Source organism: Meriones unguiculatus, chromosome 15, assembly GCF_030254825.1.
Source record: "Meriones unguiculatus strain TT.TT164.6M chromosome 15, Bangor_MerUng_6.1, whole genome shotgun sequence".
In the NCBI taxonomy this organism is placed as follows: domain Eukaryota; kingdom Metazoa; phylum Chordata; class Mammalia; order Rodentia; family Muridae; genus Meriones; species Meriones unguiculatus.
The window spans coordinates 17,407,633-17,422,193 of NC_083362.1; the positions used below are offsets into that span (position 1 = coordinate 17,407,633).

At 38.3% G+C, this 14,561-nt stretch overlaps 1 protein-coding gene across 4 annotated transcripts in view; it reads right to left on the bottom strand.

Moving 5' to 3' along the window:
- Positions 1-14,561, bottom strand: part of Fer (FER tyrosine kinase) — a 304,379-nt gene that overhangs the window by 269,571 nt on the left and 20,247 nt on the right. For all 4 annotated transcript variants that reach the window (XM_060368266.1, XM_060368267.1, XM_060368264.1 and 1 more), the window contains 2 exons: positions 5,061-5,326; positions 208-381 (listed from right to left, as the gene is read on the bottom strand). In XM_060368266.1, the coding sequence (XP_060224249.1) occupies positions 208-381; positions 5,061-5,267 (381 nt within the window). In that variant the 5' untranslated portion in view covers positions 5,268-5,326. The remainder of the gene's footprint in view (positions 1-207; positions 382-5,060; positions 5,327-14,561) is intronic.

The following is a 14,561-nucleotide window of genomic DNA, read 5'->3' on the forward strand; positions in this document are numbered from 1 at the left end:
TCTTGGGGGCACAGCTTAATGGTCAGGGTGTATTCTCTTTGCTGGGAGTGAAATGACATCTTACAGTCAGTAACATTCTGTACACAAAGTATTAGCAAAGATACTAACAGTTCTTGTCAGGAAATGACAATTCTAAGATGAAACAGGACAAAATAGTAACAGATTTTTAAAGAAATTCAAGAGAACACAAACCACAGACAGACACACCTTGATCATCTCTGCCTCTATCTGCTGATGGATGCCCACATAGCTCTTCTTCACCTGCTGCTTGTCCTTGATCATCATGGTGAGCCTGTGCAAGGGTCCAGAGTTCAAGTCCTCAGCATGTGTCTTCATTATCCTACTCAGCTGTTCTGTCTGCTGAATCATCAGGAGCCAAGACTGTATAAAAACAATAATAAAACAATTAGCATTTGTATGAGAATTTTCCATTTAATGATGTAATGGCAAAAGCAAACGGGAGGACCTAGGGAGCTAATGAGGAAGGGGAGTGGAAGAGGAGAAAGGAGAGAGGGAAAGAGAGAAGGAAATGTCAAGCGTGTGATAACTCTTCCACATTAGCCTCAGAAGCTTATTATCAAGGAAGAAGAACAAAGGGCTGAGAATCTGTGAACTACAAATATGAACACTCTTTTGGAAGAACAATTTGAGTCAGGGATGAGTAAACCCTCTGAGAGGGAAGGGAAAGAAAAGAGTTGGGGGAGGAGAAGGAGCAACAGGTAAAGGCAGGAAGATGAAAAAAAGAAAAGAAGAAAACATCTATCAAATAAATGCTGTTTCTTTTTCTCTCAAACCTATGCAGCATAAAACAGAAAAACTGATGGTCCCCATTACATCTTTCTAACCTCACTTCTTTTAAAGCAAACTTCTGTCTAAATCTCAGCTCCTTAAACTGGATCATGGCCCCATATGGAGTAGTGTTAGTGAATGTGGGGTTTATAAATATGTGTGTGCATGCATGTACACCAGAAAAAATTTCCAAATGTGCACCAACCAAAAGTTAATTAAAAATACGCCATTAATGAATGAGGTGTTCCTGACAGCACTGGTCCATGTTGTACAGCAGGACTTCTCAGCAGCCTTGATTCTGACATGCACACAAGCACTCACATTGTCTCTTCACTCATTTCCAAGGCATATGAAATATCCAAGCTCGGCTTCACGATTATTGCAAGCAGCTTGCAATAATTTTACTTCACATATAAGATTTTCTGTTCTTATAGAAACAATGGCTTAATTATGAAAATGAAACTTTCTCTTATCATTCCTCAGTATACAAATGTCAAATTGTTTTCATAGTGGAATATGTGAAGCGCTTGATTTTAAATTTTTCTGGTTTTGATTTGAGTTTCATAAAATGATAATTCACTGAATTATGGCTTAAGAAAACAATTTCCAGCAATCCCTGAAATGGTCCTATATATATTTCTGCCATTTTGTATTATTATAATGCAAACTAGTGTTCTCAGCATTAACAAATATAATTTGATAAATTTTTTAAAATGCTGAAAAATTTAAGGTTGGTCTGTGTCCTGCCAAGACTTAATTTATATTTAAAAAAATAAAAGCAAAGCACATTCATCTTGGCATATAAACCTGCTTTTGTGTTTAATTAATATGAAATTTTATATGTACCAATGAATTGTTTTAAAATCATTTTCTCATGATTTACTATGAGTAAATGTTTGACTTATGTGCCTCCTTTCTGGAACTACACACCCAGGTCACATGAAAATTCTCATACTAAAACAGGCTACAAGAGTTTAAGCAGCTCTGATTTAAGTAACTCTGAGCTCATCATCTTTAATACTTGCTTTCTGCCAACTCTCAGCCTTTCTTATTCATTCTTTTTATTAATATGATTAGGCAAATGCTTCACCTAATTTATAAACTGAAAGTCAACCATTCAAAGTCACATAAGTAATAGAAGAGCTCACATACAAACATAAATTTCTGAATGTGCTAGATATAATACACCTTGAACCTTGGGAGAGAGAAAACAGGGGGACTCTTAAAACCCTGTCTCCTCACTACTTTAAGAAAAACAACCACTCTTGGCTTGGTATGGCAGTGCATGCCCATAATCCTAGCATTTTGGGAGTGGAGGCAGGAAAATCAGAAGATCAAGGACACCCACAACTACACAGCCAAGTTCAAGGCCAACCTAAGGCTACATACATGAGACTGTCTCTAAAACAACAAAAACATTAACTAAGCTAAACTGATTAGGAAGTAAACAGTCGTCTTTAATGTTTAATCCTGTAATTAGTTTATTAGAGACTAAAGTAAAGGAGAACATGATGGACTTCTTGCAGGCCAGTACATCAGGGCACATAATCATAGCAGCATGATTATGCCCAAGTGAAGAAGTCCTTCTAAGTCAAGACTTGTGTCATTATTGACGTGAAAGCCACAGAGATGAAAAGCAAAGAGTCACCTCACCAAAACTTTGTTTTTAACTAAAAATAATGGTGACCCTTTATAATACTCATTAAAAGAATAATTAAGCAATGAAACACCTTAGCTAGCCAATCCAAATCCAACACCAGATAATTAGGAATAAGACCAAGTTAACACAGAGATACGATAGCACACACTTTTATATGCCCCAAGAAAACAAAATACTAGTCTGAGATATTTTTTATTTTTATAACATTATGCAGAATTTGTATTGATATAGTTAAAATTCTCATATACTACTTTTATCTTAAATCTGTGATTTTTAAATATATTACCTAGTTTTTATTCTGTTGTTTTATAGTAAAAAATAAAATTTATCTAAAAATAAATCTATCACTGCTAATTCATAGCTTAAAAATGATACAATTTAGAAAATATTCCTTCTCCCCAACGATCCAAAAAGAGGTTAGTTGCATGTACTTATGTAACTCCAAGATGCACAAAATAATCAACAAAAATGGTAAAATGACAAATTTTTGCCAAAAAAAATTGAAAACCAAAAAAGTTTTCAAAGGTATCAATTATGCTGAAATTACTATATATTTTAAAAGTAAATTGCATGTTCAGCTTATTAAAAACGAAAACTACACAAAGGAAGAAAATGTACACCGCTTACAATTGGAGAGGTCGTGCTCGGGATTAGGAGCACTGGCTATTCTTCCAGAGCACTGGGATTTGATTCCCACATCTGCATTATGGAAGCCATCTGTAGTTGCTGTTCCAGGCCATCTCAGGCCAGGTCCAGGGGACCTCCACCCTCTTCTGGCCTCTAAGAACACTGCACACATATGGTACATAGACATACATGCAGCTAGAATACCCATGCATATAAATTTTTTTAATTAAGGAAAATAAACACCTTTTAGAAAAACACAAGTCCTTTCTTGTCTTCTACCTGTGAACTAGCAGATGTAGTAAGATGAATCAGTTTTCCAAAACAGGTAGTAATTTAAGTGTTCTAAGCTTATTATACCAAAAAGTATGTATTCTGGGACACTGGGTAAAAGAACAAACTACTACCAGACCTATAATTACAGCAAGGCATTGAAAATAGTCAACAAGATGACTCAAGCTTGAAAAATACCTAAATAATAGTTGTCAAAAATAGCTTTGTACTATAGATTATCTCCTCCAAGTATTTGCTTGCTTTCATCTCAGTTGAATCTTTTTCACAAATTCAATATTAAAATTCCATGAAGAATGCATAGTTGCTGCACTACACAATAACTCAAAATAAATGATCCTCTGAAGCAACAGTTTTTCTTTGAGTTTGCCTGTTACATAAGGAAAATGCTGGAATCTCTAAGTCCTTAGGGGATAAAGAAATCCAGAAAACAACTCATTAAATTGCCCTAAAACAGAGTTTTCAAAGACTCAACTCCAAGCACAAAGGAGTCTGCAGATGTGCCCTACCCATAAAAACCCTCTCTGCACTTTCTTCAAATCTTGGTTTCCCTGCTCAAAACAGTCTCTAACCTGGCTGCAATCAAAAATAAATGAGTCTTTTCAGAACATCAGTTTGGGGGGAGGGGGTGTTTCTAGACCAGAAAGTCTGATGCAGCATGCTTCTGAAATGAAGCATAGGGTTAGTACTTTATAGTTTTTAACCCAAGTCTAATTTGTATTGCCAAACTACTCTAAGGAGTGGGACCTGCTGCAATGTGGCCTACTACCTGCCAGAGATGGCACTATTAAAGAAAAAAAAAAAAAAACCTGTTAAATCTAATTTACATATTTTTAAAATTCCATAATGTAGAAAGGTTTCAATACATTACTTGGTAGCTCCTTATAAGTATCAATTAAAAATAAATTTAGGGCTGGCTGGGCAGTACAGACCTTACTCCCAGAACTTGGGATGCAGAGGCAAGCACATCTCTTGTAAGTTTAAGACCAGCCTGGTCTACATAGTGAAATTCAGGACAGCCAAGACTATGTAAATGTTTTAATTAATTAATTTTAATTTAAGAAAAACTTAATTGAAGGCAGTAAATACATGAAAAGAATTAAAGGAAGATAGAACAAAGAGAGGGCAAATAGTCAAATAATAAATTTAACTATTTAATAATAATATCAAATAACCACATTAAAATGTATTCCGAACTGAAAGGATACTAAAATAAGCACATAAAAATTTACAGGATTCAGGAACTGGGGAGATGCTTCAGTGGGCAAAAGTGGTGGCTTCACAAGCTTAAAAGTCTGAATCCAAATCCTTAGTACCCCAAAATATAGACGCGACCGTGCGCCTGTGAGCCCAGTGCTTTGTGGCAGAGTCAGGTGAATCACAGGAGCTTGCTGCACACACAGCCTAGCACTAGGCTAGGCCCAAGCCCAAACAAGTTCCCTAACTCAAGGAACTAAGCTGGCATGCTACAAAAGACACCCATATCCTCCTTTAGCCTCCACATGCAGAGCTCAAACATATCTGTACATGCATGCACACACCACACACAAAAGAAGCATTTGTAGGATGCAGATAACATAGTATTAAGAAAAATTCATACTCAGCAAGTTGTCAGGGGTGTGCTCATTCTATACTATGATCTACTCACTGCAAGGACAAATATGATGCTGTACAAAACAAGTGAAATCATTCTTACCTTGGACACATTGCTGACATAATTCACTTGCACAGTACTTTCCTTATCAACTTGATTACAAAGATTCTGCAGAGTACATGCATATTCTTTATCACTTTTTATTCTCAGAGCCATAAATTTCTTCACTGTCTCCAGCAACCGTAATTCCCAGTCTTGCAACTTTAACACAGCTTCCTGTGAGTTCCTCAGGTCACTCCCAAATCCCATTTTGTAAGGCACTGCTTGTCCTCCACACTGCACACGTGAGCCTGCTAGTCAGCACATATCTGTGGACACAGGCGTAAGTCTCAGTTAGAAGAAAATTCATTCTCAAATTAAAAGTATGGTCCATGGTTTTAATTTAAGAGTTTTCATAAAGTGACAACTAAATGCCTTCTTGCAAAGGTTAGGAAGAAACTGAGCTGTGCACTGTAGAGGTGTTATACAGGAGGCTCTACACATGGACCAACACAGCAAAATCAAAGACACTTAGGATAGGGCACTGGAGAGGTGTCCAGTGCATAGAGTGCACACTGCTCTTCCAGAGGACCCAAGTTCAGTTCTCAGCACCCATGAGGGGTGCCTCACAAAAGCTTGCACTCCAACTCCAGGGCATCTGACACCCCTGACCCCGCAGATGCCTGCATTCACATGGACACACCTACACATAGGTACACACAGATACACATAACTAAAAGACAAAAATAATCAGATTAGGGAAGGAAGAAGTAAAGTGATTTCCATTTGCAGATGATATCACTTCACATCCAGAAGCCCCAAAAGGCTCAATGCAGGTATCTGGACGAGTCTGTACCATTACCAAGCACTGCAAATGAAAGCAAATGTCCTCCATGGGCTCTTGTTGAATGTCTGGTCCCCAGCTAACAGTGTTATTTGGGAGGTAGTGGGAACTCTAGATGGTGAAGTAGGTCACTGGAATGTGCTTTTAATAAAGACTGCATCTTATTCCTGGTCTTGCCCTTTCTCTCTGATTCCTGGTTTCCAAGGTGAGCAGGAGTACCAAGCACTCCTCTACCATGATGCCCTCCCTCACCACAAGCTCAGAAACAGGCCATGGACCAAAACCAATCCTTCTTTTGTTAAATCGCTTTCTTCACATATTTGGTCACAGCAACATAGTGTTAACACACACAGCATATGGTCAGTGCTTAAAAGCAAATTAAATATCTACCTATCAGCAACAACCAACCCAAAAATTAAATTAAAATCAATTAAATTCCATTTATAAAAACATGAAAAAATAATAAGACACTGAGAAACAAATCTTTAATTGAAAGCAAACTTGTTTTTCAAACTAAAAAGCTTAAATTATTAAAAAGCTCCTGAAAGACTCAGCTTCAAAGGTGGAAGAATTAATGTGTTAACAAAGCAAGACACTCCAGTTTGATCTACACATTTGACATAATCTGTATTAAAAACATTTTGTAAATGAAAGAAATTAAGACGGGAAAAAAACACGTTATATAATTGTATTTACATGACATGTCTAAAAGTAGGCCAATTAGAGACATTACATAGATTTGTGGTGGTCTAGGGCTAATGATTCGGAGAGAAATGGGGAATGATAGCTGAGCGGTGTTAGATTTCTTTCTGTGGTGATGGAAATGTTCTAAAACTGATTGTGATGGCAGCACAACCCTGTGGGTGTATTAAAAACAACTAAACTTCACAGCTGCCTCAGGTGAAACCTTAGTATGCGAGTGTTACGGTTTAGCTATGGTTTCATGCATCCTTCAAGGCTGCATGTGCTGGGATTTATTTCCCAGGGAGAGTCAATAAGAAGGTGGGAAGTTAATCCCACTGTGGTACTTAGCAGGAAGACCTCTGGGAAATGATCAGGATGAAGTAAGTCATTAGCATGGAGTCGCATGATTGAATCCTGGTAGCTTTGTAAGAGGGAGACAGCCTAAACAGTCTTCTGCCTTCTGTCTCTCTAGGTATATCTCTGTCCCTTTGTCTTTGTCTCTCTGTCTCTCTCTCACCTACACACTCACATGTGCATGCACACACACACGGCCTTACCCCTTCAAATGGTCTGGACCATCCTGGGTCTCTGCCAGTAACGCCATCCCTAGAAATGGCTTCTTGACCTCCAGACCCTGAGCCCAAATAAACCCATCTTATTTATAAACTCAACTCTGCCCATGTTACACCGTTACTGGTAACAGAAAATGAACTAGAACTCAATAACTCAAAAGTTTTTTAAAAATCACTACGACATAACTTATAATCACATACAGGCCAGCTATCATAAACTTCCTCAAGACAGTTTCCTTGTTTACTGTAAATCCTGAGAAACTACTGCAGAATTTATTTTAGCTTCTAGTCTCCTAGGCTTTCCAGCGGTGAATCTTTCAGACCAGGCAGCAGGAATGAAAATGCGCCCTCCACTTCCAGGTCGGGATCATCCATGCTAGCAGCCAGGGGTTTTGCTGCGGTAGTTTCCATGCTCGTTTCTATGGTGCTGGGAGCTGAGCCCCGGGCCGCCCAGCTGCTGCTCTCCCACTGCGCTACAGTCCGTACCACACAATTCTGTTCCCAGTTAATCACACTGACACCATCTAAGCTACAGACACAAAAAGGTTTCTCTAGCTTCCGTCGCTTCATCTAAACAAATGACAAAAGTTATTGTTCTCCAAGTACAGAATAAATTACAATTGCTGCCCAACTGAATTGTATGAACTATAAATTAGGAAAAATATTTATGAGTTGTAAGAAACTCCTTGCTAAAATTTCCAAAGCAGCAACCAAGACTGAGTAGCCTTTAGCTGAGTCACCTTATTCACCTGAGTGTGAACTCAATGATTCCAGGCTGTCCCAGACAGCAGCTTTAAAGCAATGACTTCGGAGGGTTAGCTCAGTGGTAGAGCATTTTCTCTAATGCGAAAGCTGATGGCTCAATCCCCAAGGTTGCAGTAGAAAAGACAATCATTTGTGGGGCACAAAAACTGACAATGACTTGTTATTGTCATTAATGTGGTTGCTGCTGCTATTACCTGCAGCTAGTGGAAACATACTTCTTACCATGTGTCCAGCAAAAGAATGAGGAATATTTCTGAAGGAAGAAATGCTAAAAATATTTTAATTTTTAACAAAACACTAAATCTACTATTCATTTTAGTTCTGATGGCATAAATGCATAGTCCTTCCAAATGCATCTTGATAAGCATTTTTATTTTTTATTTCTATCAGAAGCTTTAAAAGATTGTGTAGAGGTCATGAAAGAAAAATGGGAAACAGAATCTGGCAGAATCTGGGAAATGTTCCAGCCTGTCTTAAGAGGCTCGTTTATGTTTATTAATATTCTAGGTCACAATATGTATGTACCACTCTTTAGGGGAAATGGAATACTAATGGTTCTTTAAAGTAAGGCAACTCTTTGGGGCTTAAGGCCCAGGACAAGCAGCCAAGGTACCCTTTGAACCAAGGTGGACCTGACCTCCAGGTTCTCCCAGTATCCCTTAGTCCCTACCCATTACAGGGCACAGCTGGCACACTCTACCCTTTGCCCTGAACTCTCCAGCCCAGGGGCAGGGCTTCACCTCCCACAGAGGTTCTTCACTACCTAACCCAGAAATTGTAGCTCCTTCCTTCCTCTCTCTTTTTCTGCATTTCCTCTCCTCTCCTCTCTCTCTCTCTCTCACTCTCTCTCTCTGCTTTCCCTCTCTCCTCTCTCTGTGCACTCCCACTTTCTCTTTCCCAACATTTCTGTCTCCCCCTGTATGGTGGCTTCCCTTACACTGTCTTTGGGACCAGTGAACACACCAAGAGCTATACTTAAACAAATGCATTAAATAATTAAACCTTCATTTAAATACTTTAACATGTCTTGAATTAGTTCATTCCACTGGTGGAAAGAAAGATAACCTATAGAACTCCATAACTGACTAACCGTGTCTAATTGTAGGACTGTATGACATGACAAATACTTTAAAAATTATCAGATCAACACACTAGACCTAACTATCAGACCAATATACTACATGTGACTACCCCATTCATGGCAAATCATATATATATATATGACTAGAGTTAGCAATAATAAACAAACAAAACAAAAAAGTAGATATCTGAAATATTCACCAGTGGGCAGTGATTAAGTAACTGCAATCCAGCCCAAGCTTCATCTTTTCTACCAGAAATAACCAAGTCAAACGGAAGGGATCAGCTAGAGAGACCCAATTATAGCAAGCAATGCATTCGGGTATGTGGCAGTGCATCTGTATGGGAATGTCTCTTATATTCTAAGAGACTGGAGCTTTTACAGGGTTCGTGAAACACATTGAAATCATGTAGACTTAGCCTGATAACCTGCCGTATGCTCAGACTATTTGTTTAACCTGCCTTTATGAGAATAATGGAACCTTAATTCTCTTGGATTTCTTATGTGATCAGCTTTTGCAACCTACACTAGTACATAGCTTTAATCTTAAACTATGTATTCTTCCATGGCCCTGAGCCACAGCATTGCATATGTGCATGTGTGTTATGGCAATCATTGGCTGAAAACAGCCCATAGGTGGAAAGCAACCTTCTACAACAAAATATCCACCATACGTGATGGAAGCAGCATATGGACACTGTGGATAACTGCATGCTTAAAATGACATTTGTTATCTGTCTCGGCTGACATGGGTTAGTGACTCCCTTGTAACACTCTGCTAGGATTTCTGGAAAGTACGCCTCATTCCTTCCCCGCGTGATGCCTCCTGTGTTGTTCAGTAAATGCAGAAGAAAGCCCTTTGTTTGGTACTGGTAGATGCAAAGATCAAATACAGATGGAAGACACAGGGAAAAATTATGTTTGCCTATAAACAATGATTGAGTATTTTTTAAAAATCATAAAAATTGCTGTTTTCTAAGATTAGAAATTAAATTCTGATAAACTATATCCACATATACAGATTTCATATACAGAATTAAAGTTATTAAATAGCAAAATGTAAGATAGGTAACTACTTTCTTTGCAGGATGACAAAATTCCTATTGTATTATCCTATGAACACACAGATACATACAAGTATCTATTCTAAATGTATCTTGTTTCTCAGTTTTGGGCTCTGTAACTGGCAACTTTTACATTCTGCAAATGCAAAGATAAAAATACTGGTTCTTCTGGGCATTTTGGAATACACTATAATAATCCTAGCACTTGGAGTTGAAGGAAGGAGAATAAGAAGTTCAAGGTTACCTTAGCAAGTTTGAGGCCAGCCTGGGGTACATACAGAAGAAGAACAAAAAGAGGTAAGAAGAGGAATTAAGAAAGAATGAAACAAATGAGTGAATTTTGTGCTGTTATGTATATATTTAAACATTCATTCATTAAAGACAGGGTCTCACTAGGTAGTTCTGGTTGTTCTGGAACTCACTGTATAGACCAGCTAGCCTTGACTTCATAGAGATCCACCTGCCTCTGACTCTCAAGAGCTGGGATTAAAGGCATGTACCAGTATGCCTGGTGAATATTGGGTCTTTGACTGCATAAAAAAATGTTAATCTTTACTGAGTATTCTCTCCCAAATTGGGAAAATTTATTTTAACACAGATGTTTTGTTAGGAGGGAAAAAGTGTGTTTATTTCCTTTATCTAAAATTCTTACAGCGATTCAATCAAAGACCTCATTGGAGGTTGGACGCTAAGGAAAACATGTAATAAAAGTATGAGCAAGTGAGATAGCTCAAGGTAAGCTCCTCTGAGTTTTACATGCACGCTGTAAAAGCACATACATACCGCATACTTACATACCATATGTAAGATTAAAAAAATTAGAAAACTTTTCATTCTGACCCTAATGAACGAGAAGAAAATTTGGCACCACTGAGTTCAGTATAATCATTAACTAGCAGGATTTATCCAAATCACTTTATAGCTTATGGCGCATTGTCAGAATGTTTGTACAGCCATAAAGAATATGAAATAATGAAATGGCTAAAACAAACAAACAAAAGAATGATCTCAAAGTTTCTCACCTTCCACATGCTTCTATCAGTGAGACAGAGACAAAGCCACACTGAGCAAACAAGCAGTAGCCATAGTTACAAACCCAAAAACTGACCTTGCATGAACACAGAATGAGGTCTCTTTTCAGAAGCACTGTAACTGGCAGGATCTTAACTACAAACACAGTATCATCCACTACCAATTTTAGGACATGCTAATACCTGTGACTTAACACAACCAGGTGTCTTAAACTTCTGTTAAGCTTTCTGTGTTTGTAAATATTGTTTCCAGCTCAATGTGAAGAGAAAGTTAAAGTCAAGTGAGTACGCTGCACTGGCCAGCCTGTATGAACAGTGCAGTGCATGGCGACCCCCCTGGGAAGGCTAAACAAAGAGGGAATGTGCTTGCTCCTAATTTAAGTTATGTCACTATGTCAGGAATCTACACAAAGCAGTAACATCTGCAATTGACAAGAGCAGAAATATTAGCACAGATTTTGAAAGGAATTGACATAAGACGATAGGCATTTATTCAGTAACCACAAAAAGTCATTGTTAGGAACATAAATATAAATAAAATCTGGAATAAGGAAAACAGGTTCACACATAGTAACAATCCAACTGACGTATTCAAAAGTCACTCAGCAAACCTATATTGAGCACCTATTTGCCACATATATTTCTGACTGACAAAAACACCACGATAAATAAGATTACAGGCAAAGCAAGGCAGTAAGCAGCACCCCTCCATGGTCTCTGCATCAGCTCCTGCCTCCAGGTTCCTGCTTATGTTTGAGTTCCTGTCCTGACTTCCTTCTATGATGAACATTGCTGTGGAAGTGGAAGCCAAATGAACCCTTCCCCCACCCAAATAAATAAATAAATAAATAGGAATACAGGCTTAAGTCTTAAGTTCATAGCCTACTAGAAGTGAGAAACATGGAACTGTAGTGGAATCTAGGGAATCTGTGCAAATGTACACAATTTTCAATAAAAGTAGAAATGTGAGGTCTTGACTAAAGGAGAGGGGCCATGAATCTGTGCATTCGGTTTTCCTTTTTGATAAAAGACTAAATTACCTAAAAAAGTCAAGAATGGAAGGAATTTTTCTGAAGCGTAGCATAAAACTGGCTTTCCCACGGCCAGCTCTCTGAAGGCTGGCATCTGCCATGGCCATTCAGTTCACCCCTAGCAGATGTGCCTTCTTGGTTGACACCGTTGTCTGCCTCTGCCGAGCCTATTCCAAGTACAGAGACGGACTCCGGAAGCTATTCTGAATCTTCTTTGATAGAATTAGTCTCTTGAAAAGGAGAAATTTGTTTGGCTTTAAGTTGAAAACTACACTCTTTCATAATAATTGATCATGTCAGGGTAAAGGTTAAAGGGCATCTAGATAGCTATGTATCTAGAATTTAGAGCCTATGAAGAATAAAATGACTCTGATTCAAATGTAACCATTTCAAGACTTCCAGGATCATCTATTAATTTTAGCTCTAATTGGACACATCAGCTAAGAGCTGTCATTGCCTAGCAAAGGTTATTTATTACTGCATGTATAACTCAGAGACTGGTTCATTTACTGATTCATCAAATAAGTATTTATTGAGTGTGAACAATATGCCAGGTCCTGAGTAAGGTCCTGAATACACAAACAAAGGTTGGGTCATGCTCGCTCTGTGGTATAGTAGAAGCCTGGTAAGTACAAGGCTGGGTTTGGTGCTCATGGGGGAGATGGGGAAGATAACACAACCTGGGGGTCTAACAGATATTTGAAAATGGAAACGTGTAGCCTGGAATGGAGTGCAGCAAACCTCACAGACTTTTTAAAGCTATACAGAGCAGGCCCTCCCCTGGCCCAAACTCTCCTTCTTCTTAATCAAAACATGTATCTCTCATCTTCGAAAATGCACATCTTTAATCCCAGTACCCAGAGAGGCAGAGGCAGGGGGATCACTGTGAGTTAGAGGACAGCCTGGTCTACAAAGCAAGTCCAGGACAGTCAAAGCTACACAGAGAAACCCTGTCTTGAAAAAAAAAAAAAAAAAAAAAGAAGGAAAGAAGGTTGGTAGGAAGGAAGGAAGGAAGGAACGAACGAACTACTAGGGACATGGTTCAGTTGCTACAATGCTTGTGAAGTATGCACAAAGCCCCGAGTTCAGTCCCCACTGTTCCATCACTCTGATGCTGTGACACACTCTTGTGATCCCAGCACCTGGGAAGCAAATGCAGGAGGATCAGGGATTTAAGGTCAGTCAGCCTTGTCTACCTAGCAAATTCAAGGCCAGCCAAGGATACTTGAGACCCTGTCTCAAATCCAAACCAAATAAAAAGGGGGGTGGGATGCTGCTTAAAAATCATTGGCAAATGCCTCCCAAAAGGTAGACTAATCATCCTTAAGAAAATTCAAAGAGAATAAAGAGGAATGTTCTCTAAGTGACAGGTCCAGCCAGGGACAAAGGTAAATAAGTCTTGTCTGTCTGTATCTATACACTCTGCCTGTATCTATTGACTTGCCTATAGAAAATTTACATTTTAATCTACTTTTCACTTCAAATGGTATATTTTTTTCACACGCATATGCTTAAGCTACTACTGCTTTATAATATTCAGTTTCTAGACACATATTACTAACTAGAAGCTATAACTAACAGTGAGAAGAATGAACAATGAGGGAAACTCAAAGCAGACTTCTAATTTAATTTCAAATGCTAATGCAGTAAATCAAATATAAATCTCCTAGCTTTCTTTTCTTAAAGCAACCAAATGAAAACGTAACTCAGCTAATATACCTTTAAATTTTGAATGATATTTTGAAAAGAAAAAATATTTGGGCTCTTTTATCTCCTACAACCTCAGAGAATTAGAATCAAAGAGCAAACTGCAGTTTTAGATAGATAACATTCTTAAAAAACAGATAATTCCCAAAAGAGACATTAAGTAAATTTGTGTTTCAAACTTTAACCCTTAAGAGAAAACCAGATTATCAACAACAAAGAAACAAACAACACAGCAGGAAATTATTTAACAGAAGAGAACAGAGGGCCCTAAAAACCAAATGTAATGATGAAACCTGACCTAATCCTACATTTAAAACTCCAAAGAAAAGTTCTCCAGGATAACTGGTGAGTCCTGAATACAGATTGCCATACAAAGTAATGCTGTATTTCAACATACACAGCCTTTAAAATTTCCTATACTAGTTCCAAATGTGGAGGCTGGATGATTGGGAGAAGTTCTGAAAAAACAGTCTTCTGGATATGACAGAGCCATGGCACTGATGAACTCACAGCAGTTGTGATTACCCACATAAGAACTGTACAAGACGAGGCCAGTCAGCAACCCACCATAAAAAGCAAAGGAACCTGGGAGGCAGTTAATGTTCCTAAGAAAAAGAATATCTAGTATATCCATTGTGAAGTTGCCAAAACTCCAGAAAATACATCCTAAAGCACGCAAGCAATACTAACTAAAATCACTATGTCACAGAAACATACATAAAAATGAGAGGGCTAATCAGCAGGGGTGAAAGGAGAGAAAAGGAGAGAGAAAGGAGAGAAAACAC